The sequence below is a fragment of the Eulemur rufifrons genome, chromosome 23, assembly GCF_041146395.1.
Source record: "Eulemur rufifrons isolate Redbay chromosome 23, OSU_ERuf_1, whole genome shotgun sequence".
Taxonomy (NCBI): domain Eukaryota; kingdom Metazoa; phylum Chordata; class Mammalia; order Primates; family Lemuridae; genus Eulemur; species Eulemur rufifrons.
The window spans coordinates 26,127,333-26,152,702 of NC_091005.1; the positions used below are offsets into that span (position 1 = coordinate 26,127,333).

General features: G+C 33.4%; 1 protein-coding gene across 8 annotated transcripts in view; it reads right to left on the minus strand.

Annotated features, from left to right (window-relative positions):
* Window positions 1-25,370, minus strand: part of LOC138373898 (chromodomain-helicase-DNA-binding protein 9) — a 231,781-nt gene that overhangs the window by 70,139 nt on the left and 136,272 nt on the right. For all 8 annotated transcript variants that reach the window (XM_069456533.1, XM_069456532.1, XM_069456535.1 and 5 more), the window contains 11 exons: window positions 23,632-23,778; window positions 21,848-21,916; window positions 21,709-21,764; window positions 20,606-20,723; window positions 17,313-17,399; window positions 16,998-17,135; window positions 10,635-10,756; window positions 6,919-7,162; window positions 2,914-3,090; window positions 1,142-1,285; window positions 783-1,038 (listed from right to left, as the gene is read on the minus strand). In XM_069456533.1, coding sequence (XP_069312634.1) covers window positions 783-1,038; window positions 1,142-1,285; window positions 2,914-3,090; window positions 6,919-7,162; window positions 10,635-10,756; window positions 16,998-17,135; window positions 17,313-17,399; window positions 20,606-20,723; window positions 21,709-21,764; window positions 21,848-21,916; window positions 23,632-23,778 — 1,558 coding nt within the window. The remainder of the gene's footprint in view (window positions 1-782; window positions 1,039-1,141; window positions 1,286-2,913; window positions 3,091-6,918; window positions 7,163-10,634; window positions 10,757-16,997; window positions 17,136-17,312; window positions 17,400-20,605; window positions 20,724-21,708; window positions 21,765-21,847; window positions 21,917-23,631; window positions 23,779-25,370) is intronic.

Sequence of the window (25,370 nt, forward strand, 5' to 3'; positions counted from 1 at the left end):
AATGAATGAAACTGTGGTCCTAAGCCTGGCAAGTTACATTTTAAAAACAAACATCTATTATTTAAATACCAATCTTAGCTGTGGTCATCACAGAAGAACGATCATAAATAATCTGGATGTGTCTATGAGCATCTTGGTAGCCATCAAAACAAGGAAACAAGAAAAAATTAAAACAGAAGTCATGTTATAGGTTCTTGCTGCATACTTCAGAAAGTCTAGGTCAGAGTTAAAGAGGCTCTCTGAATTCCTTTGCTCAGCCTGTCTAGCCATAAAAGAGTACAAGAATTCCAAGTGAGACTTTAGTTGTCTCGAATGAAGTAAGTACATTAGGAGTATATTCCCAGGAATAAGTGAAAAAAAAACAAGCATTATACAGAAAGAACACTGGTATTGAACCTGACAAGACCTTAAAAATGACATCATTACAGCACAAAAACTAAAACACTAATTGTGGTAATCAGACTGGAAGGAAACCAGGAATGAAATGTAAATACAAAAACCCAAAGATGAGTTTTGCCGTCATCGTCCATGAGAAAGATTAAACTGGAAGAGGAATTTCAGTCCAAATCATATTGAACAAACTCATGCTCTTGTAACCTGGTGTGCAAACACCAGACACTGCAACAAAGTAGTTCACATTGTCCCAGATTCTGAAACATTTGTAATCCCTCAGAATACAGGAAGACAGAGTTGTAACCTCTGCCAGCTGTAGTGGTGTTTTGTTTGTATTCATTAGTATTTGCTGAAAGAAAAAAATATTCATTGTAATCCTTTTTAGCTACCTTTGATAAGATATGGATGATTACAACATTTCCTGAGCTCCATCATAGTATTGACCAAGTTAGGTACATTAGTTTGTCCTGCTCCTTTGGATAAAAATGAAAAGTTTTTCTCCAAAATAGCCCGGTAGTATTTCTTTTGAATGTTAGTAAGTTCTACTTCAATGATGGTTTCTTCTTTAGGTGCCAACTTCTTTTCCACATCTTCTTTTAATCGTCTCAACATCATTGGTTTCAGGATAGCTTGAAGTTTCTGTACCTGAATAAAAAGATACATAATAAGTGTATATTCAATTATACAAAAAAATAATTATAATGATAAGAAATTTGATGAACTTGTTTACAAAGAGCAAATAGGATACCTGTTCCTCTGTTTTCAGATCACCAAATTCTTGCATAAATGTTGATTCTGAAGGAAATCTTAAGGGTTCAAGAAAGTGAAGAAGACTAAATAGTTCTTCAACTGTATTTTGGAGAGGTGTGCCAGTCAAAAGCACCTTGTGTTCCTACATAAAGAAAGAACGATTCACATCAAACATCATAATACTAAGATTATATGAATACTGACTTAGGTTATCAAATTTCCAGTGTTTGACAAGCAAATATTTTTCTAGCCATAATTTTCAAGAGTTAACTCAAAATATCTCTCTACCCACAAATCCTCAGTAATATACGTCCCCAACCACTTTTTAAAAACTTTTTTTATCATTGTTGTAATACCTCATTTTGTATGCTATTAATTTTTACTCATTCATGCCTTTAAAAATTCTAAATAATTTTAGAAGCAAAGAAATAAACTTTATAAGAACAAAGAGGGTATTTGTTTCTTTTGTACTCAAGTGTTCTTGGCACAGTAATTTGTATACCAAAGAGTACTCATTATTTATGATTTGGATGGCCATGATTTAACTTTTTATGCAAGAGCAAATTGTCAAATCATTGAGGTCACAGTCCAAGATTGTAAAGGATGCAATATGCTTCTAAACTAGAACGTCATTAAAAATTAAACATAATAGTAACAGAAGACTATTTTTAATGATAGTACAAATTATCATTTAAAATTTTATTTGACAAAACCTCTAAATTCCCAAACTAAATATTTGTGTATGTATCTGTATATCTGCAAATATATGTATATGCTAGTAAACAATCTAGAAAGATACACACCAAAACTGTAAATACTAGCGTGAGTAGTCAAACTGGGTGAGGGAGAGGGAGCACTTTAATTTTTTACTGTATGTTGTTCTGTACATTTATTTGTTCAAATGCTCATGTACTAATTATGTGATATTAATTAAAAATCAAAATGTTTCAAAAACCACTTTCATTTGAAAGGAGCAAAAACACTAACAAAAAGATGACTTTAAGAAATCCCGTTATTAATTATAACCAACATATGTTAAACATGTGGAATTATGTAGGAACTCTTTTACCATAAATGATCTGAATAATATAACTTTGGCAAAAGGGCTTTTTTTTTTTTTGAGACAGAGTCTCGCTTTGTTGGCCGGGCTAGAGTGAGTGCCATGGCGTCAGCCTAGCTCACAGCAGCCTCAAACTCCTCAGCTTAAGTGATCCTCCTGCCTCAGCCTCCCGAGTAGCTGGGACCACAGGCATGCGCCACCACGCCCGGCTAATTTTTTCTATATATATTTTTAGTTGGCCAGATAATTTATTTCTATTTTTAGTGGAGACAGGGTCTCGCTCTTGCTCAGGCTGGTCTTGAACTCCTGAACTCGAGCAATCTACCCACCTTGGCCTCCCAGAGTGCTAGGATTACAGGCGTGAGCTACCGCGCCCGGCCTAAAAGGGCTTTTTATGGGTTAAAATTTATGGTCTTATTTTCTTTTCAACAGTACACACTCTACAGAGGTTTCCTTGTCTTAATTTTAGAAATTAATTGCTAAAGTTTTGTGGAGGAAAGAACATAAACATTTTTAAGTCTTAGAAAGCAGGTATAATATTTTCCTTAATAATTAAAGACAAAAACCCCCAATTATCACAGAATTCAGATATATCTATACTCTAAAATTTAAAAATAAGTTTTTAGCATTAACTATGACTCTTTATGACCTGTTACTATTAACATATAGATAAGAAATTGAAGTCATAGTGATGGTATCAAGTTACTTACCAGATTCATGAGTTTCAGACCCTCTAGGAGTTTACAATTTTTATTTTTTAATCTATGTGCTTCGTCAATAATCACACACCGCCATTCAATTGCATTAAGCTCTCCACAGCCCCCAAGAATCATTTCAAAAGTGGTGATGATGGCTTGGAATCTGTAAGCTCCTCGAATGATACGCCCCTAGAAATTATCAGAGACAACAATTGGCTGGAATGTCTTAATTGCATTTTTTATTCCTGTCACATGGCATCTAATGACATCTGCTATAAAACATTTTCCACTGAAATTTTTATATATGCATAGACACTTCCTTACAATGAGCAGTTTTAGCATTAAAACTGTTAAATTGCTGTTTTTAATAATGTCAAAAATTATGCCAATATAACTATATTATTGATAATTGTATCCAAATAAGTATTCTCTGGTAAAATGTTTTATGATAATTTTTATGAATTATAATAACATTTTGGTCAAGAAAGAAATGGTCATTATAAAATCTGGCCTATGAGTTCACAAATGATAAATAAGCAGTGAATAGTTAGCCATCCAAATAATTTATTCAGCAAATATTTATTGAGTGTCTATGTGCCAGACCCTGTTCTAGTTGCTGGAGACATAGCAGTAAACAAAACAGACAAAAATAGTTATATCTAACTGCAACGTACATTCCAATGATTCTAAGGCAGGATATAGTCATTAAGAAAACAAACCAAATGTTTTTTAAAATAAGTAAATTGGAAAGAAGATAAGGGCTGTGGAGTAAAATAAAACAAGAATATATAAGGTTGGAGATGATCACTGCAATTTTATATTGGGTGGTTGGGAGAACATTATGAAAAGTGACATTTGAGCACAGATCTGAAGATAGGGAGGAAGCCATGTTGTATAAATGAAAGCATTCTTGGTAAAAGAAGTAGGAAGTATGAAGGCCCTAAGGTGGGAGTATCTTCGGCAGTACTCCAGTAACAGTAAGAAAGCCAGAGTGGTTGAAACCCAGTGAGTGGGGAAGGGATGAGGCAGACAGGATTGGGACTTGAAAGCTATGATAACAACTCTGGCACTCATTCTGAGCAAGAAGCTATTGAAGGGGTTTGAGAGAAGAAGTGCCATGATTTGACATATGTTTTTAGAGTACCTTTGGTTGTTGTGGCGAAAATGGTTTGAAGAGGCCCAGGACACGATCACGGAGACGGGTTTAAAAGTTGCCATAGTAATTCAAGCAAGAAATCATCTTTGGAGGCCAAGAGAAGTGGTCAGTTCTAGATATATTTTGATGGTAGAGCCAACAGGATTTTGTAATAGACAGGTATGGAATGAAATAAAGAGAGGTCTCAAATTTAACTCTAAAAATTTTAGCTTGAACAACTGGAAGTCTGTGCTGCTATTTACTAAAAAGAGGAAGTTTGGGATTTTCGTTTTGTATATGTTAAATTTGAGATGTCTATTAGCTATAACCACATGGAGTTGTTAAGCAGGCATTTGGATATGACTCTGGAATTTAAGAGTTTACAGTTGGTGGTATAGACTTAGGAGTTTCCAGAAGTACAGATGGTATTTAAAGTTATGTGTATGAATGAAATCTCTAAAAGAATGAGTATAAATATAAAAGAGTTTGAAGACTGAGCCCTGGGTCACTCCAAAGTTTAGATACAGAGAAGAAGGAAACAATAAAGCAGGCTTGAGAAATAATAAGTGGTGATGTAGGACAGCATGAAGTCCTGGAATCTAAGTGAAGAGAGCATTTAAATAGGATTGAAAACATAAACTACTGGGTAGTAAAAGAAAGAAAAGGTTAAGAACAATTGTGACTTAGGTTTTAACTCATATTAAGCTACTTAATTTTAGATAAATTCATGTGGATTGCATACACTGAGCATTACGTTGCATAATAGCTCCAGTAGAATAGGTATAAATTATAAATTTTTGGCATTTATACAGCTCTAAAAACCTGGGATATAATATATTCAGTTAAGCTGATATCATGTTTAACAAGTGCTCTTGAGCTTGACTGACTTGGGTTTATTAATCCCAGTTTTGCTCTGTGGTTTTGGGGCAACATATATAATTACTTTATGCCTCAGCTTCCTCATGTTTCAAACAGGGATAATATTGTCTATTTTACAAGGTTGACATTACAAAGATTAAGTGAAATAATATATGTAAGCTATCAAGTAGAATGCCCGGCACATGGTAAATACTCAATAAATGTTTGTGATTATTAGTGTTATCATTTCTGTTACTTTTCCCAGGGCAATTAGAAAAGTTTTAGCATAATTTTAGCACTATTTTAATTTGAAGCTATTTGATAACTTACACAGAGAAGTAAAATATTCAATTAATTTACATTAAGATATATTTGAGAGTTTACTCTAAAAGTTATTTCTAAATTTGAAATACAGATCTAATTATCTCATTACATGACACATCTTTATCTTTGGAAATTTAAAATCTATTCAGACAATATCCTTCTAGAATCTATAACATTTACCACAAAATACAATTTTTAATATATACAATTCAGTTTATTACATATCAAGAATCTGTCAGGTTTTTGGCTATCATATTTATGCCAAACTCATATGACAAATATAGTAAACTTGTGACTTTGTTAAAAATCTCTTAAAGTCTCAAGATTTTAGTTGTGCCTTCTGTAAAAATTGAAAGGGTTGAATGAAATCATTTTTATGATACCACACAGCTCTAAAATTCTACAAATGTATGATTAAGAATAATAAAACATTACCGAAGTGAATCAAACTATAACCTAACTAAGATATGATAGACTCCAAAGGTACACAAGTGATAGTTTTCAAGTGAGGAATAATTAAAGGATTATATAGATGCTTAATTTCATATAAAAGTAATTGTTTCGACCTTGGAAGTAGAAGGAAAATGAGGTTACAGGAACAAATCAGTTACTCCATTTTCAGCCTCAAATAGGTAGAAAATCAGTTATACCTGGGAGGCAAAAGTAGGCGGCTATACACATTATTTTATATCAACTTCTATCACATCCAATGACTTGGCCATGCATTATAATGATACTTTTAGAATAAGTAAAAAGAAAACTATTAAGGTGCTTTTGGTGTAGAGTGCTAGGCAATAAACTTTTTCCAATTAAAATGTATAATTCTTTGTGAATTGTATCTATTGATTTTATTTCTTAATAAAGATTTTTATCTAAAATGATTCACATTAACATTCAAGACTGTATCCTGTCCAAGGCTATTTTGCATTTAAAAAAAAAAGACTGTAACTTGGCACTTCATATTTTCTGGTCTTAACTTTGTTAGAAAATTCTTTATTACACTGTCATCTCTTTGCAATTCTTTATTACACTGTCATCTCTTTGTTTTATGGTCTGTGTATTTAGGAGGAATAGGAAATCCTTTCCTAAAGAGTTAACAGCCCAAAGCAAAATGGAAAATGTGCCTCTAAAATACAGGGGAGAAGAAAACCCAGTACTGAAATAACCAACCCGAAGGGGAAAAAGATGCAGGTATGCCTGTATTGGTATATAAAACAAACCAAATTTTTTTAAAAGTCCAAAATCAAAACCCATTGAACACGAAAGAGAACCTATGGTCTCACCTCAAAAAGCATTTAAACCAATGGTGTTCAATGAAGATTTCAATTTTAAAATTGTAGGAAGAAAAGCTGAAGGACAAAGAGATAGTTATTATTCTAAAAATAAATCTAATGTGTATTTTAAAACAATTACTAAAATAATTATTCTAGCTGAAAATGTAAGGATTATGATCAATTTTATACATTTGTATAAATCAATATACTTCACTAGGGTGTATTAAACCATTAAACTGCCTTTTGCATTGTTCTCTTCAGCTACTAAAATTTATTGTAAAATAAAAAATGATGAATAAACGCATTTAAACTAAGATCTAAGTAGGCAATCAAAATCTATCTTAAATTTGAAAGTAATTGGTATGTAAAGCTTATTTTTTTAAGCCCTAGCCTTTCAAACAATAAACAAAATCATCAATAACACACCTGTGAGTCCCTGAAGTACATCTCATATTGCTGTATCATTTGTCTGCTAATCAGGCTCCCATGATAAACCACAACATTAATATCAGTCCACGTACGAAATTCTCTCTCCCAGTTTGCAATAGTAGAAAGTGGAGCAATAATCAGGAAAGGTCCTCTTATACCAGTCAGAAGGATTTCGTAGAGGAATGTAATTGATTGAATGGTTTTGCCAAGACCCATTTCATCTGCTAAAATGCAGTTTCGTCTGAAATAAACAAATATATTATCCATGCATACATTGGGTTTTTTGTATACTACAATGTTTTAAAAGATAAATACATAAAAATAATCAAAGATCAAATAATAATACTTGCATTTATAAAAATGTAAAAGTTGCTAAAGTGCAGAGTAGGTTCAAGATCATAAAAGGACAACAGACAACTAGAGATATTTGTAACTCCAAAATAAAGATATCACCCATTAGATATCTGACTTTTTAAAGAGTGAGAAGGCAAGAGCAAGGCAAACTAAATATGTTATTTATTCAGGAGTCATCTATTAAATACCTTCTATCTCTTAGGACGGCATGAGAAGACGGGATACAAAAGAAATAAAACATGTTCTCGGCCTTCCAGGGACGTATATCAGAGAAGCAGACATGCAAATAAATATATAGTCATGCAATGTGCCATCACAGAAGCACAAATAAAGCACTGGTTTTCACCCAAGGCTGTGCATTACGAGAGCTTACAGATCGTGGAAAAAACCCAGATACTCAGGTCTCTTCCCTGTACATTCTGATTTAAGATGTATAGAATAGAATGAAATCAGATGTAATTAAAAAAAAAAAAAAAAAAAAGCTCCACAGATGATTATGGCATGTGGCCAGTTAAGAATTATCAGTATAGTTTATTATGGAAGCTCAGAAGGGTAAGTATCAGCTTTCACTGGAATAGATGACAGAAGACCTCCTTCAGAAAGGAGGTCAGTGATCGGTAGGATTTGGCCAGAGAGCACAGCAAAGGAGCGGAAGTGTAAAGAACATGGACCCAAACCTGGTTAATATGGTTTTGAAGGGAGGGAGGGGCAGGGGGAGATTATTGAGATAAGTAGGGTCATTAACAAAAGAGGTTAGACATCATTCTACTATGCAATGGGAATCACCGAAAATTAAAAAAGAAACGAGGAGATTAGGTTTGTATTTTAAAGTTTACTCTGCTAACTACTGTAGATATTAGAGGATGAGGTGACTAGAAGTTGGAACGCTAATTGGGAAAGTACCATTAACAGTGCAGGGAACAAAGTGTGAGCACTTGGTCAAAGGGAAGAGAGACTAAGAGCAGAGAACTGATTCCAGAATTAATTATGTGTTAGAACAAATTGGACCTAGTTACCAAGTAGACATACTGGGTATAGGATGACAGCCGTATTTCAGTTTGAGTGACTAAATGAACTGTATATTATTAACTAACACGGAAAACAGAGGAAGAACAAGTTTGACATGGAAGCAACAGGAAACAATTAATTTTGAATCTGTTGTGTTTAAAGAATCATTGAGACAGACATTCAGGTAGCAAGAGGCAAAGAGAAATATGGGCCTAGAGTTCAAGACCTTAGTTAGAAATAAAATATGGTACCATTAGAATATTATTGCTAAGTGAAGGCATGGGGGGTATAGAAATGACTTAGGGAGAACAAACGTGTAATATGAGAAGAGAGCGAAAGAAAGAAACTGGGGCAAGAAAAAATAACATCTAAAGGGCAGGCAGAGGAAGAGTAACCAGCAGACCATTGAAAGGAATAGTCACAGGTACTGGAGAGCTAGGAGAGAGTCACATCGTGGAAGTTGCTGAGTTTTAGAATGGGGGGAAAGTTTATAAAAGAAAGGAGTATCAACTATTATCCAACGCAGCAGAGGAAGTAAATTAGAGCTGAAAAATATCCCATAGATTGGGAAACTAAGACTTTCAGAAAGGAGATAGAAACAAAACTCAGGCTACAACAGGTTGAAAAGAGAATGGGAGATGAGGAAATGAGAAGAGCTAGTGCAGGCTACTCTACATAGAAACGTACCTAGGAAGTTACCAAGAGGGCTCAAGGTAGCTAGAAGAAAAAGCAAAGCCAAGAGAAGGTTTGTATTTTCCTTTTTTCCTTCAAGACAGGGTCTCACTCTGTTGCCCGGGCTAGAGTGCAGTGGTGCCATCCGAGCTCACTGCAACCTCAAACTCCTCGGCTCAAGCAATCCCCCTGCCACAGCCTGCTGAGTACCTGGGACTACAGGCGCATGCCACCACACCTCAATTTTTCTATTTTTTTGTAGGGGGTCTCACTACGTTGTTCAGGCTGGTCTCAAATTTCTGGCCTTGAGGAATCCTCCCACCTCGGCGTCCTGCTAGGATTACAGGCACAAGCCACTGTACTCAGCCTCGTTTTTCTTTTTATAGACAGGTCAAACTCAAATTTGTTCATAGACCGACAGGATGGCAATAATCTTCAGGGATGGCTTGAAAGTAAATGTAAAAGAGAAGGATGATAAGTGAAGTGAGATTCTGAGAGGACTGGATGAGATGGCATGTCAAGAGTTGAGGTGGCTGCATTAATGCTGGTCCTGGGGAAGGATCCTTTAACTTCTAATACAAGAGGATAGAGGTAACGATGGCTATTGGTGGAGATACATTTGTAGGCTTGGATATGAAGGCAGGCAAGAATTTGAATGAAATTCACTTACTGTCCTCCGGTTTCTCTATGAAGCAGTCAGATATAGAGTGAAGGGGACAGACTTATGATAAAGGGCTTGAAAAAAGTGGTGAAAGTTTAAAATAGGTAGTATAGGAAATGGGAATGGGTACTGATGAGGGAAGGCAAGTTAAAAGAAAATGTTTTAACTATTTTACCTGGATGTTTCTCTTGGGAAAAATGATCATTAACATTTAAAAAATATAAACCAGGAAAAAGAGGACTGCAGGTCCCTCTCACTCCATCTGAGTCTTGTGATTTACCATTACTAAGTTAAAAAAAAAACTCAGAAGAATCATGTGAGAAGTAAAAACACTGAAAAATGATTTTGAATAAAAGTGTCATCAAATTTTGCTATGATTACTAATAATAGTGCCATTATTTGCTCTTTTGTATACATTACTATACCTCTTTCTCAGTTATGATCCCACGATTTTGCAATTGTCTTTTCATCTCAAAGAATGTAAGATATGTTCTACAAAGCATTTTGAACAACTTGGAAAATAATTAATAAGAATGGGGTAATTCATTACTAGGTCCCCATATTTTACACTCCATTTCTTATCAATTGCTGACAACCTACTTCTTGGAAGACTTACATTAAATAACAGAGATCTATCTAATCTCACAGGTGTATCTTTCTCACAACTCACTAACAAGAACCAATTGTTAGCAGATAGTAACATGGATTGGGAAGCTGAACATAGAAAATGTTCTGTAACATAGAAGATGTTTCAGGAGGTATTTCAAATTTAATTATTAATCAACATACCAACTTTCTTTTATTTCTGATTGGTACACATCTAAAGAAAGCAACTGTAGTTAAAAATCCTAAAATGTAATTTACATATTTTCCTGAGGTAATCTCACTTTAAATAATGAAGACTTCATGACAATAACAATATAGCACCATCAGTATCTATTTCACATAATGTATTTTGGCACATATTTAAAAAAAAAGAATAACACTAAAATTTTTTCTGTGAAGACACACTACATACCTATTATACCAATTGAACAAGAGCCAGTTGAGTCCTTCGAGTTGATATTCCCTGAGTTGATTGCCATTTTTATAGTCCCTGGATTGATCTATTTTCTTCCATATATTAGAGGGAGGACGGTCCTTTGTGGAAAAACAAAGAATGAATTATGTATATCAGATGATTGAATCTTCCATGCATCTCACTCATGGCAAAAAACATTGCTTTTAAAATAATCCTAGAAGCATAACAGTGTATAGCGTTATGATGAAATTTTATATAACATTCAAAGGTCAAATTAGTTCCTACACAACTCTTTCAGAAAATTAAACATTTTTCCCAACTCATTCTATAAAGTCATGAAAACAAAATCAGACTAAGACATTATAAAAAAAGAAAACTATACACCAATATCCTTCATGAACAAAGATGCAAATATTCTTTTTTTTTTTTTTTTTTTTTGAGACAGAGTCTCACTTTGTTGCCCAGGCCAGAGTGAGTGCCGTGGCGTCAGCCTAGCTCACAGCAACCTCAAACTCCTGGGCTCAAGCGATCCTCCTGCCTCAGCCTCCCGAGTAACTGGGACTACAGGCATGCACCACTATGCCCGGCTAATTTTTCTATATATATATTTTTAGTTGTCCATATAATTTCTTTCTATTTTTAGTAGAGACGGGGGGTCTCACTCTTGCTCAGGCTGGTCTCGAACTCCTGACCTTGAGCGATCCACCCGCCTCGGCCTCCCAGAGTGCTAGGATTACAGGCGTGAGCCACCGCGCCCAGCCATGATGCAAATATTCTTAACAAAATTTTACCAAATGGAATCCAACAATACATAAAAGGGGCAATAAATCATGACCAAGTAGGATTTTTACAAGGAATGGAAGGTGGGTTTAAAATAGAAAATTAATGAATGCTGATCAACAGACTAAACAAAAATAATATGATAATCTTAACAGATGAAGAAAAGGTATTTGAAAATTTCAACATCCACTCCTAATAAAAACTCTCATCAAATTTTGAATAGGAGGGAACTTCCTCAACCTGTTAAGGCACATCTATGAAAAAACCGAAGCTAACATCGTACTTAAAGGTGAAAGACTGAATGAATGCTTTCCCCCTAACATCAGGAATAAGGAAAGGATGTCCACTGTGCCAACTTGTACTCCATATTGTACTGCAGGCTCTACTAAGTGTAATCAAGAAAGAAAAACAGATGAAAGTCATCAAGAATAAAAAGAAGAACTAAAACTGTCTTTATTCATAGAAGACATGATTTGTCTACATAGAAAATTTTGTGGAATCTACAAAAGAAAACTAAATTAAGTAGTAACTTTAGCAAGGTTGCATAATACAAGATCAATACACAAAAGTCAACTGTATTCTATATGTGGCCTCAATCATAAATACATTTTTAAAAAACAATACCCATTTTAAAATAGCATCCAAAATATCAAATATTTAGGAATGTATCTGACAAAAGTTGTCTAAAATCAGTATATTTAAAACTACAAAATGCTGCTGAAATTTAAAAAGAGCTAAATAAATTAAGAGATATATCATTTTCATGGATTGAAAGACTCAACATTAAGTTATTAATTCTTCCCAAGTTAAACAATAGATTCAACACAATCCAACCAAAATCCCATCAAGGTTTTTATAGAAATTGGCAAGCCAAGTCTAAAAGCATAAGGAAATGCAAAGGACCAGAAATAGCCAAACAATTCTGAAAAAGAAGAATAAAGTTGGAGGATTTAGATTGACTGATTTCAAGACTTGTAAAAGTCGCAGAATTAAGACTATGCAGAATTGATGTGATGATAAAAAAAAAAAAACAGGCCAGTGGAACACAATAGCTGGTTCAGAAATACACCTATAGGTTATTTAGTCAATTGATTTCTGACAAAGTTGAAAGGCAATTCAGTGAAGAAAGGAGTGTTTTTCAACACAACAACTGATGCTATAACAATTGGATAACGCTGAGCAAAGAATGAACTTTGAGCCATGCAATTGCACTACATACAAAATTAACTCAAAATGGATCACAGACTTAAATGTTACCTAAAACTACAAAATTTCCAGAAGAAAGCAGGAGAAAAGTCTTTGTGAACTTGGGTTATGTAAAGATTTCTTAAATATGCCAAAAGTATGAAAAGATGAACTAGACTTCACCAAAATTAAGAACTATTGCTCTTCAAAAGATATTGCTAAGATAATGAAAAGGAAAGCCACAGGCTGGAAGAAAATATGTGCAAATCACATATCAAATAAAAGACTTGTACCTAGAATATGTAAATAAATCTTAAAGCTTTAATAAGAAAACAAACAAGTCAATAAAAAGTAGGCAAAATATTTGAACAAGTATTTTATTAAAGAAGATTAATAGTAAATAAACACATGAAAAGATGTTGAAAATCATTAATCACTAGGGAAATGCAAATCAAAACCTCAATAACACATAATTACAAACCTGTTAGAATTGCTAAGATTAAAAAGACTGATGATATCAAGTTTTGGCAAGGATGTGAATCAACAGAACTCTCATTCACTGCTGGTGGGAATGTAATATGGTATGACAAATTGGAAAAAATTTTGGCAGTTTCTTAAAAAGTTAAACATACACATACCATATGACCCAGCCATTTTACTCACAGGTATTTACTCAAGAAAATGAAAGCGTGTGTCTATACACAGACTTGTATACTAATGTTCATAGCAGCTTTCTTTTTTTTTTTTTTGCAGCTTTATTTCTAAGAGCAAACACAAATATTCATCAAAAGGCAAATGGGCCAAAACTTATGGAATACTACATTACACTAAAACACTACTCAGTAACAAAAAGGAATGACCTATTTAAACATGCAACAACATGGATCTCAAAATAATGATGCTTACGAAAAAAGCCATATGGAAAACAACATATACTGTCTATTTACATAAAATTATAGAAAATGAAAACATAGTTGATAGTGACATAAAAATCAGTAGTTCCTTAGAAATGGGGAGTGGGTAGAGAGAAGGAAGATTTATGAGGGAGGGATTACAAGGGCACATGAGAACACTTTCGGGTATAGTAGTTTATTATCTTGATTATAGTGATGGTCTCATATGTCAAAACTTGTATGAGTTATCTCACTTGATTGTTCACAGTCAGTTACAGTTTGAACTCCTTCTACTTTCCCCTCATCTCACTACTGCACTTGACTAGTCTTAAAAAAAAAAAAAAAAAAAAGCAAATCACAGAGTAGTGCTAAAAAGGTAAAAAAAAAAAAAAGAAGAAGAAAGAAAATAAGAAATTTAAAAAATTTAAAAATAAAAAAAGGAAAACTTATAAAATTGTATACCTTAAATATGTACAGTTTACTATGTCAATTCGACCTCAATAAACCTATCTTCAAAAAGGATGCATGCTGGCTGGGCATGGTGGTGCATGCCTGTAATACTGGCACTCTGGGAGGGTCACTGGAGCTCAGGAGTTTGAGAACAGCTTGAATAAAAGCAAGACCCCATCTCTACCAATAATAGAAAAAATTAGCCGGGCATGGTGGCATGCGCTTGTAGTCCCAGCTACTCTAGCTACTCGGGAGGATGAGGAGGATCGCTTGAGCCCAACAGTTTGAGGCTGCAGTGAGCTATGGTGACACCATGGCACTCTAGCCAGGGTGACAGAGTGAGACTCTGCCTCAAAAAAAAAAAAAAGAAAGGCAAAAAGGATGAATAATGTATATCAGATTTTCTCACATATATTTTAAATCTAACATACAAATTACTACTTTAGACCATCATATCACTTTTGATATTTATGGTACAAAGCATCTCTTTCAAAAGAAATCTAGAAGCATAGAAGTATAACATTATATGTAAAAAATTTTTACTCATTTATATACACAGTTATATTTATTCAAATATAATTTTTCTTTCTCAGCAATAAAGGGCTCTGTCATAAATTTATTCTGGAAAGCTAAAACATAATTTTTCAAGATTCCTTAACAGGTAAAGAAATAACATTATCCTATCCCCAAATTAGTAGTCTAGGTTGTAGGATAAACAAATTCTTAGAAACAAGCAAAAGGTTTCCTATTGTCTTCAGCTTTAAAATTATATTATACCATTACTAATCAGTAAGTGTATAGTAACTGTAAATGAAAACTAAAACACAAGCTATCAGTATAATGAAAACAGAACTGCTTACTAAGTTCTGCTGCTACTTAATACAAATAGGATTTACTAAAGAAATATTTTTTAAATGATACCCAATGAACTTTAAAATAATTAATATATAGTATTTTAATTACTGCTTAAATAATTTCTACATTAAATCATATTCTGTATAGTTTCTTTTCAGCAACCCAATCAGCATTAATATTTCCTTACTCTGGGTGAGAGAAAAATTTTAGTTACAGAATCTCTAAAAATATATGATTTATATGCTGTTTTATTTAACTGTAATAGGCCGGGCGTGGTGGCTCACGCCTGCAATCCTAGCACTCTGGGAGGCCGAAGTGGGTGGATCATTTGAGCTCAGGAGTTCAATACCAGCCTCTACTAAAAATAGAAAGAAATTATATGGACAACTAAAAATATATATAGAAAAATTAGCCAGGCATGGTGGTGCATGCCTGTAGTCCCAGCTACTCAGGAGGCTGAGGCAGGAGGATCGCTTGAGCCCAGGAGTTTGAGGTTGCTATGAGCCAGGCTGACACCACGGCACTCTAGCCTGGGCAACACAGTGAGACCCTGTCTCAAAAAAACAAACAAACAAACAAACAAAAAAAAAACCCAGTAATAGACTGGCAAAAAAATCACTTACCTCCTACATTATTTACCTAAGCCAGACTAGCATCGCTGTCATCAATTTTACATTAATTAAGGGGATTAATTCTATTGGCTGTATCCCCTTTACCAAAGACTACACTATATATCTAAGGCATCTCTAATTATTGAAAAGCTCCAAAAGAGCTTCTAATGTGCACTTTTGATTAAAAACTACTGACCTAAAGAAACAGCTTACTTGAAGAGGCTAAAGGTCAGGTTACCACCAAGGCATAGTCCCCATTCCCAAAATAGAAATCTTTCCCTTCCACAACATCCCTTGACAACATCCCACTCCTCCCTGAACTAGTTGATGCTTCTGTTTTCCGGTTCAAGGAATAGCATTTAGATGTTAAAAAGAATGGAAGTAAACTGATATGTTTTTGGTAATAGCATATGGGCATTATTTGAAAATAAAATAATAAGACCAGAAAATAATTATAAAAATAATATGATCTCTTCCATGAAATATTTAGAAATATACAAAAATATGTTTATCAGGGCAGGTTCCCTCACTCTGGTGTCAATCCAAAAGTAATCTGGCTCCTGTCTTTTTACACATAAATTCCCTCTTTGGTGAAGAAAAAAATTTCTTTTTTTTTTTTCTTTAGCCAACTTAACATGGGAAAATAGTGGATAAAGAAAATTCTATGACCAAATTATATTTGAAAGAGAACAAGAAAAATGTTTAATAAAATTGTCACATGTCTCAATGTGAATTTCTTTTGGTTGGCTCCCAAAATTATAACAGATTCATACAGCAGCAATCATGGTTAAAAGAAATAAAAGTAAAACACTATATAATTATTAGCAATCTCAAACTTCCCATAACCTTCTAGAATTCTATGGTTTCTGTACTAGAAGAATCAATAACCTACTGAAGGGGTTTTTGTTTGTTTTTTGAGAGGTGGGGAGAGAGATGCATATAATCAGTAAGAAATCAATGTACTTGATTTATGTAGGCCTTTAACAATATTCTATATAAAAGGTTCTCCTAAAAATAAAGCTACTATGGAAATATAAACTATATAGTTATTGAAGAAATAATGGGTTTATAGAAAAGAAGGAAAACGTAGGCATAATATGTACTTTTCTTTTAACAGAGAATTGATAATTCTAGCAGCATAAAACAGACTAAGGAAAAAAATTGATTAGACTAGGACTGGAACTGGTATTATTGAAATTTATATAAATGATATGAGAGGAGTAATGAGAAACAAATTCAGAGATGAAGTAGAAGTATTAAATGGAGCAACTTTACTGGAGGGAAATTGGCAAGAAGTACTCATTAAAATTGAAAATGCACATATACTTTGACCAAGCAATTACACTTCTACATTATCTTACAGAAACATGTACAGGGGCTTGATGTTCAATGCAGCATTGTTGATAATAGCAAAAACTGGAACATTCACTAATAAAATAGCTAAATTAATATACATATATAGCAATTAAAAAGAATACAGTATTAATTACAAAACAAGGACTAAATAGAAAATTCAAAGTAGACACTAAATCTACTAAATTAAGAAGTGCTAAGATTTTATGAAGCTTTTTAAGACAGGTGCTTACCAAATGTCTTGTGTCAGGCCTTGAAGCTTGCAGTTGTTCAAACTCCTCTATTTTTGCAAGATCTACATCTTCTTTTAGTTCCCAAGTACTATCTTCATACGGCAATGAGCACCATTTTACTAAGTAGTAAATAACAGGCTGTAAAAAATTTTTTTTTCATTTTACCATTTTGAAAAAGAGAATAGTAAAAAATAGCTTAAACATATTAAACTACATCAATAAAAACAAATGAAACATTTTTTAGTTTTTTTAGGCCTTAGCTTCTAAAAAGTGCTAGGTTTTACTTACTTAAAAAGTATTTTACCAAATATTTACCTCACCAGTATCCTTATCTTCACAAAAAGAGACTTCTAATACTCTGTCTACTTCAACATAGTCTGGGTTAAATGGTTCTTCTTCCATCTAAAATTAAAAAGTAACTTAATTGAGATCAAAGAAGTGGAAAGGTACAAGTAGAAACAAATTTACTAGTGTTTCACTACAGAACATAAGTTTAATTTCAATTAAATTTCCAGTAAATGGAATTCTTCCATTTTCATTTCCCAAAGATATCGAGGATATTATGAATAACCATGTTATAAATAATAACACCAACCAAATGGCAGTAAAAAATAAGGTACTCCAGACAAATAAGTTAGTCTAGAAGACATATTCCTTAAAAATACCCTGAAAGCAGCCTCTATACCTTTCCTTTTGCTACTTTACTCAGGTTGCAAGAATTGAAGACCAATCATCCCACATGTAGGCTTATTTCTCAGTTGTATCAAACACTCTTTACCTTTCCCTGATGGTACCTATCTATGCTCACGACCCACTTATCTCTCCTTAAGCTACCCCAAACTCAATTGCACTCATTATTCTTCAACCCACATGTCCTCTTGTATTTTCTAATTGGATTAATGGTAACACAGCTCCCTCTCCATGGCTCACACTCAGTTACATTGGAGAAGTCAAGTCATCTTAGAGTCCTTCTTTTTTTTTTACCATCCCCCACATCTAATAAGTCACCAAATCGTACAGATTCTAGTTTTAATTGTAACTCAGATTGTTTCCTCCTTCCTCATTCTCACTTCTTACCTGGACCTTTACAAATAACCCCAACTACTATCTTGCCTCCCTCTAGTCTGTTTTTCACATTGTCCCCAGCGTGATCTTTCTCAAATATAAATCTTACAAATTGTTCCCTTGCTTAAAATCCTTCACTTCTCGTGTTTGGGGATCAGGTCCATATTAGTTTTTTTTTTTTTTTGAGACAGAGTCTCACTCTGTCACCCAGGCTAGAGTTGCTATGGCGTCAGCATAGCTTACAGCAACCTCAAACTCCTAGGCTCAAGCAATCCTCCTGCCTCAGCCTCTAGAGTACCTGCAACTACAGGTGTGTGCTACTGTGCCTGGCTAATTTTTCTATTTTTAGTAGAGATGGGGTCTCAATCTTGCTCAGACTGGTCTGAACTCCTGAGCTCAAGTGATCCTCCTGCCTTGGCCTCCCGGAGTGCTAGGATTACAGGCATGAGCTACCACGCCTGGCCCCATATTAGTTTTTGTGGAATAAATGAAATCCTATCTTTTCTTCCAGCCTAATCTCCCATTGCTTGTCACACCTTTAACCCAGATTTCACGCTCCAGAAGTAAAAAACATGATTTTCCAAACTCCATGTTCTTTCACACCTCCATGTGTTTACCCTCATTCTTCTTTCTTCTGACTAGATTGCTGTCCCTTGTCTTATCTGTTGGGCTAATTCCTACTCATCTCTGAAAGTCTTACCTTCAACATCCATCTCAGCTTTCTTTGCTGTCTCTCTTTCTCTGCTTATCCTCTAAATGCTGTAGTACTCAATGGCTCTGACTTTAGTTCTCTTCACTATCTTAAACCTCTCCTGAATGATATTATCATTCCTATGGTTTTATATAGGATACACCTGGTAACAAAGTACAATGCTGAACACCAGAATGGTAACTTGGTACTTTAAGATTAAAAAAAAGTGGTAACTGAGGTGATAGAAATGTTAATTAGTTTGAGGTGATTATTTCAAAATGTATAGGTATATCAAACCATCTAATTGTATATCTTAAAAATATACAATCATCAAATATACCTCAATAAGAAAACTAAAACAATACAAAGGGAAACTTCACTAGTTAAATGGAAAGAAAAAAAGGGAAAAAAAGGAAATTTGCATAGTTCCTTTTTATGTTGTACCCTAGTCAGGGAAGAAAAGTTAGTCTTCATGAAAAATTAAAGACCAATTAAGTCCTTCTAAAATCTTCAGCTCATTAGGAACTTCTAGATCACAGTAAACAGGTGAGAGATTTTTGAGGAGCTGGGAGGACCTCCCAGCATTCACAACTGATAAATTATTAGAATATCCATATTTTTGAGGTGGATTTAATAATTACAAAGGAGATAACAATAATTTCATGGTGGAGATATCTAGCAGGTACCACCTTAATGTAGTAATCAAAGTTAACCACCAGTAATGGGGCAAACAGGTATCATGTACCGCCTGATATCATTCACTGAGAATAAAGCTTCATTTCTATGGTGTTCTTTTAAAAAATGCCTAACCTGAATTGTGAGGAAACACTACGCAACCCCAAACTGAGGAATGTTTTATGAAATAAATGAGCTGTACTCTTAAAAAATGTCCAAGAAATGAAAAACAAAGACTTGACTAAGGAAGACATTACAACTAAATGCAATATGCAATGCTGGATTACGTTCTGAACTACATAAACACACACACTTTTACACCATAAAAAACACTAGTGGAACAATTAGTGAAATATGAATAAGGTCTGTAGATGAGATAATAGTACCACATCAATGTTAACTGTACTATTTTTATGTAAAGCAATGTATTTGTTTTTAGGAAATAAATACTAAAGCATTTACAACTCACTTTCAAATGGTTCAGAAAAAATGTGTGTGCATAACAGAAAGAGAGATGGAGAGAGAGAGAATACAAATGATAAAGCAAAACATGGTAAAATAGTAACATTTGGAAATCTAGTTAAAATGTGTATGGAAATTTGTCTTATAATTATTTTGTTTAAAAGAAAAAGTTTTTTAAAATTTCTAATTAAAAAAATTTAGAGGAACTTAAAACTGCTCTAAAAAAATAGTGCATTTGAAAAAAATTTAGAGCAGTAAAGAACATCGAACCATTTAGTGAGGCCTAGCAAAGTAAATAAATTTTTTCAATGATGCTCTGTTTTCACACACACAAGGCTGGTATAGAAAATATGCAATATATTTCATGTACTGAAAAATCTTATTTTCTGTTTATTTGCAACATTATTGCTTCCTTTACTTGAATAACTTTGCTGATAAATTCTTTGTGATATTAACACACCCATATTCAACTCTAACTATTGAAATACAGGCTAACTTAAAAGTATAAACATTATCTCCTGTTCTGAATTATCAGTGTTCCTATTCCGGCTAGTCTCCAAACTAATTTTGGGAAGAGAAAAATACTATATGTAGATAGCATTTGTATTCAAATATCAACGTTGGAAGCCTAAGAATTAAAATAATAATTTTTGATAAATAATACTACATGTGTTCAGAGTCCAACACATAATAGTCTTATTTATTTTTTTCTTACGTCTGCAAAAAAATGTGCTCTTTGTGCTTGTCTCAATTTGAATCGTTTGATTTTCTGCTGGATCCTTTTATCTTTCAAAAGTTGCTGTTCTGTGGCCCACTCACAGTGAAGATAGGAGCTAAAATTTTTATAAAAGCAATATATTAGAATAATACAGAAAACCATGTATTTCTAGATGTATTTTAATCATAATATCCAATACAAAATATTACTTTCAACCTTACAAATAGGAAGCTTATCATTTCATTTAATTTTAATAGACTCCATATAGTTTCTATTATAAAATAGTCAATGTGATCACTATATCCTAAGGAGATTGTACTCTAAAAGGTCTACAATTTGACATATAGAAACAGAATGATAAAATGATTAAAAGTTTAATAGCAAGATGTGATTTATCTTTTATTTTTTTCACAGAAATAGTTTTGTCATGATTAGAAAGCTGATTTGTTTTGAAACCAACATAATTTTATTTAAAATGCTTTCATGGAGGTATAGAGAAAAGTTAAAAAGTGAACAAAAAAAAGAGTAATGATTTTCCCACAATTACCAACTCTTAATTAATTTACCTATGACCAAGATTAAAATTTAAACTTCTAATGTCAAATCATCACATTGTGTACAACTGACAAAAAACTTAAAGATCAGAAATGCTTTCTTTTTATAAGAGATGAGGTCTTGCTATATTGCTCAGGCTGGCCTTGAACCCCTAGGCTCACGCAATTCTCCTGTTTCAGCCTCCTGAGTAGCTGGGACTACAGGTAGATCAGAAATGTCTTTTATAAAAACAATACAAGTACAATGAGTAATGTCTCTAATTTATAAAAGCATATTTTATAAAGATTCATGCATTTTGATAATATTTAACATTTTCTGGGGGAAAAAACATTCAGTTTTAACATGAAAGGTTTTCAAACAGACCCTTTTCAATTTTTAATGATTTTTAGGTTCATGCAATTATAAAGAATAAAAATTATCATTAAAAATGTAGATAAAAATGAAAAGCATAATTAATTTTAACTTTACATATTTATATATTACTAATATATTAATTTATATTTCAGTTGACATTTTTCGATTATTTTTCTAACTCAAATACTTACTAATTCTTGTATTTTACAAAAAATTCTTCTGTATCAATCATCACTCCAGGTGATATCTAAGAAAATAAAATCAATAATTGTGACTCTTTTAAACAAGCCAGAGAATATAAAGTGTAAAATGTAATACACCATTACTTACTTCCTTTTTTACAATTCTAGAAGACAGTATTTTGTCTACAATTGCAGCATCTTCTTCACTAGGATTCTCCTATAGGGGTGAGGGGAAAAAAACAAGATGAAACGCATTCAGAAAAATCTTTTAGTTGCCACTTTGTGTGTTTATGAATAACACTAATATTCAACAAAAATTTATTTACATAAGTGCTGGGCACTATGATAAATATTAGGAATACAAAAATGGAAAAAATACATCACCATTGTTATTGTCTCTGTCATTATCTACGTCATCATCATCATAGTAAACAGTTGTGCTTTTTTTTTTTTTTTTTTAAAGTCAGAGTCTCATTCTGTCACTGGGCTAGAGTGCAGAGGCATCATCATAGCTCACTATAACCTCAAACTCCTGGGCTCAAGCGATTCTCTTGCCTCAGCCTCCAAGTTAGCTGGGACTACAAACGCATGCCACCACACCTGGCTAATTTTTCTATTTTTTGTAGAGACAGGTTCTTGCTCTTGCTCAGGTAGTTCTCAAACTCCTGGTCTCAAGCAATCCTCCTGCCTCAGCCTCCCAGAGTGCTAGGATTACAGGTGTGAGCTACCTCGCCTAGCCCCATATTGGGCTTTTTAACCTGCTAGGCATTAATCTAAGCACTTTACACATATTAACTAATTTAATCTATTATCATCTCCATTATTACCACCAAGGTCTCAGGCTCACTCAGCTATCAATAAGTGGCTTATAATGCAGACAAGGGGGACTAAAACAATTATAGAAGAGTAAAGTGCATATGCAAGGCATAGAGGTGTCAAAACATGGCATTCTGGCAACTATGTTCATAAAACAGATGGCTAAGTTGCAGGAGATGATACCAGAAAATCCAAAGGGCTTTAATATACTATGCTTAAAAGGCATCATTATTTTTATAAGATTTAGGAAACCCCATTCAATCTAGCAATTCCACTACTAGGTATCTACCCATAGAAAAAGAAGTCATTTTATAAAAAAGACACCTACACCCAAATGTTTATTGCAGCACCATTCACAATTGCAAAGATATGGAATCAACCTAGGTACCCATCAACTGATGAGCAGATAAAGAAAATGTGGTATATGTATACCATGGAGTAGTTCTCAGTCATAAAAAGGAATGAAATAATGTCTTTTGCAGCAACTTGGATGGAATTGAAGACCATTATCCTAAGAGAAATATTTCAGGAATGGAAAAACAAATACCACACGTTCTTACTTATAAGTGGGAGCTAAACGAAGGATATATACAGTCATAAAGCAGTGTAATGGACACTGAAACTAAGAAGGGGGAGAGTGGGGGGAGGGACAAAAGCCTACCTATCGGGTACCTTGTACACTATTCTGGTGACGGGTATACTGAAAGCCCTGACTTCAGCATTAGCCAATTCAGTCATGCAAAAAAAAATCCCACTTGTACCTCCTAAATCTACTGGGGGAAAAAAAAAAAAAATTAGAGGAGTTTTCAGTAGAAAAATTAATGTGATTAGACTTGTAATTTAGAAATATTCTGCAGAAAGGATAGAGTTTGGAGGAGTTTTAGGAATATATATTTAGGAAGTAGAAAATGTGGTGACAACTTGGATGAAGAAGCAAAGGAAAACGAGGAAAGGATGAATCCTTAGGTTTCTAATTTGAATGACTCTGTCAACTAATAATATGGAATCCAGGAGGATAGGTTGGAACAGTTTTTAGGAGGAAAAACAACCTAAGTATTTCATAGAATTTATATTGGTTTAAAATGTTTTCTAGTCATAATCCCAAATATGCCTTACCACAAATAATTGTAAAGGCTGTTCACCAGGTAAAGGAGCTGAATTCTTTTTTATTTTCATAGAGCATTTAACCTCTTCTTCAGATTGTTTCCCTTCAGCATCTTCTGCGTATTTTTTTCTTTTAATTTGTCGATTTGATCTTCTTTTCTGTAACGAACCACAAGGATCAGATTGATATATTTTGAAATAACAGTTTTTAAAATCACTACCCCTAAAGTTGGCAATTTTATACATTAAATTTTTAAAATTACATTCAATGCTCATCTTTTCCTATCTTTCTTTTTAACTAAGGAGTATAATTTGCCCTTTGCCACAAGCTTACAACCTTCCTAAAGTTTTACTTCCAATAATTTCAGATAACAAAGATTAGTAATACCTTTATTACCTTTCTTTGGAAATTGTTAAGAATAAAGGGGTCTCTCTTTTTAAAAACTATTTCACAGGTTGGGCAAAATATGCTTTATTAGTAATACCTTTATTACTGTATTACTTTTCTTTAGAAACTATTGTTAATAAAAAGTTATCTGTTTTATTTAAGTATGTCACATCTTGGGCAATACATATTTTAAACTATTAATACTTTCACAGTTTTTGCCCCAAATCTAAAATGTGTATCAGATGAATACTGGCTAAATAATTCATTGGGGACATGAACCTAGAAGAAGAAATTAAATAATATTTGCCAAAACATGTGAAACTGTGTTTAAAGCAGAATAAAATAAAATAATATAAAATATTTTAAAGGAAATATACAAGATAATAAAGAATTAAATCTACCAAATAAATTCAATTTGAATGAAGGAAGAAACTGTTTCACTAACCTTACTAGCTTTCCTTGAAAATAAAGAACATCACTATCATCAAACAAAATTAAGCCTTTTACAAAGTATTATAAAGTAATATAATTTTTAAATAATCTAAGTAATTTAAAATAGGGACTCAAAATACACATGGCTTTACTTACCTCCCTAAATATCTAATATTTGTTTCAAAAGTTTTATATTGCAAGGAAAACTCAAAAAAAAAAGAAAACTCACAAAGTTACAAATCTTTTGATGTTTCCACTATAAAGGCAAAATCTCAAGTTGGTTTGAAAATCCCAAGGGGCTTAGATTTACTTTTTTTCACTTCCCTAAAATCTCGTGGGAATTTAGACAGCCCAGCCAACTGTTCTACTGCTCAACATTTGGTAAATCTATCCCTTCTTTATTCTATTCCATCTTCTTCTATATATTTAGTAACTTTCACAACACTCCCCAAAAATGGAACCAGCAAAATAACCCACGTGTTCTTCTTTTGGTTTCTGCCTGTCTTCTGTTTGGCAGGTCTTTCATTTATTTCCATAGCCATGACAAAATTGGCTGAGTCAGTGCTGCAGTGTGGGTACAAACTCTTATTTATATCCAGTAAGACTGCAGTGGCCTTTAACATCATGCTGCTGACTCTTTCTCTTATGAAAGGTAGAATATTAAGAGAAACAAAGGCACTAATATGGTCAGTCAAATGTGTTAGACAACTCCACACCTCATTTAGGATGAGTCACTGTCTCTTGGCCATGAAGACATTTAGATTTTCAAACCTCAAAGTAACACTTCTATAGGAGACAGGCAGGTGGGCATATAAAAATTATAATAAAAGGACTACTAGAAACCAAATTTTCCCACATCCTATTTTGAAAAACATATGTATTATTTATTTTTCCCTGGTGAGGAAAAAGTCTATGGATTTCTAACACTAAG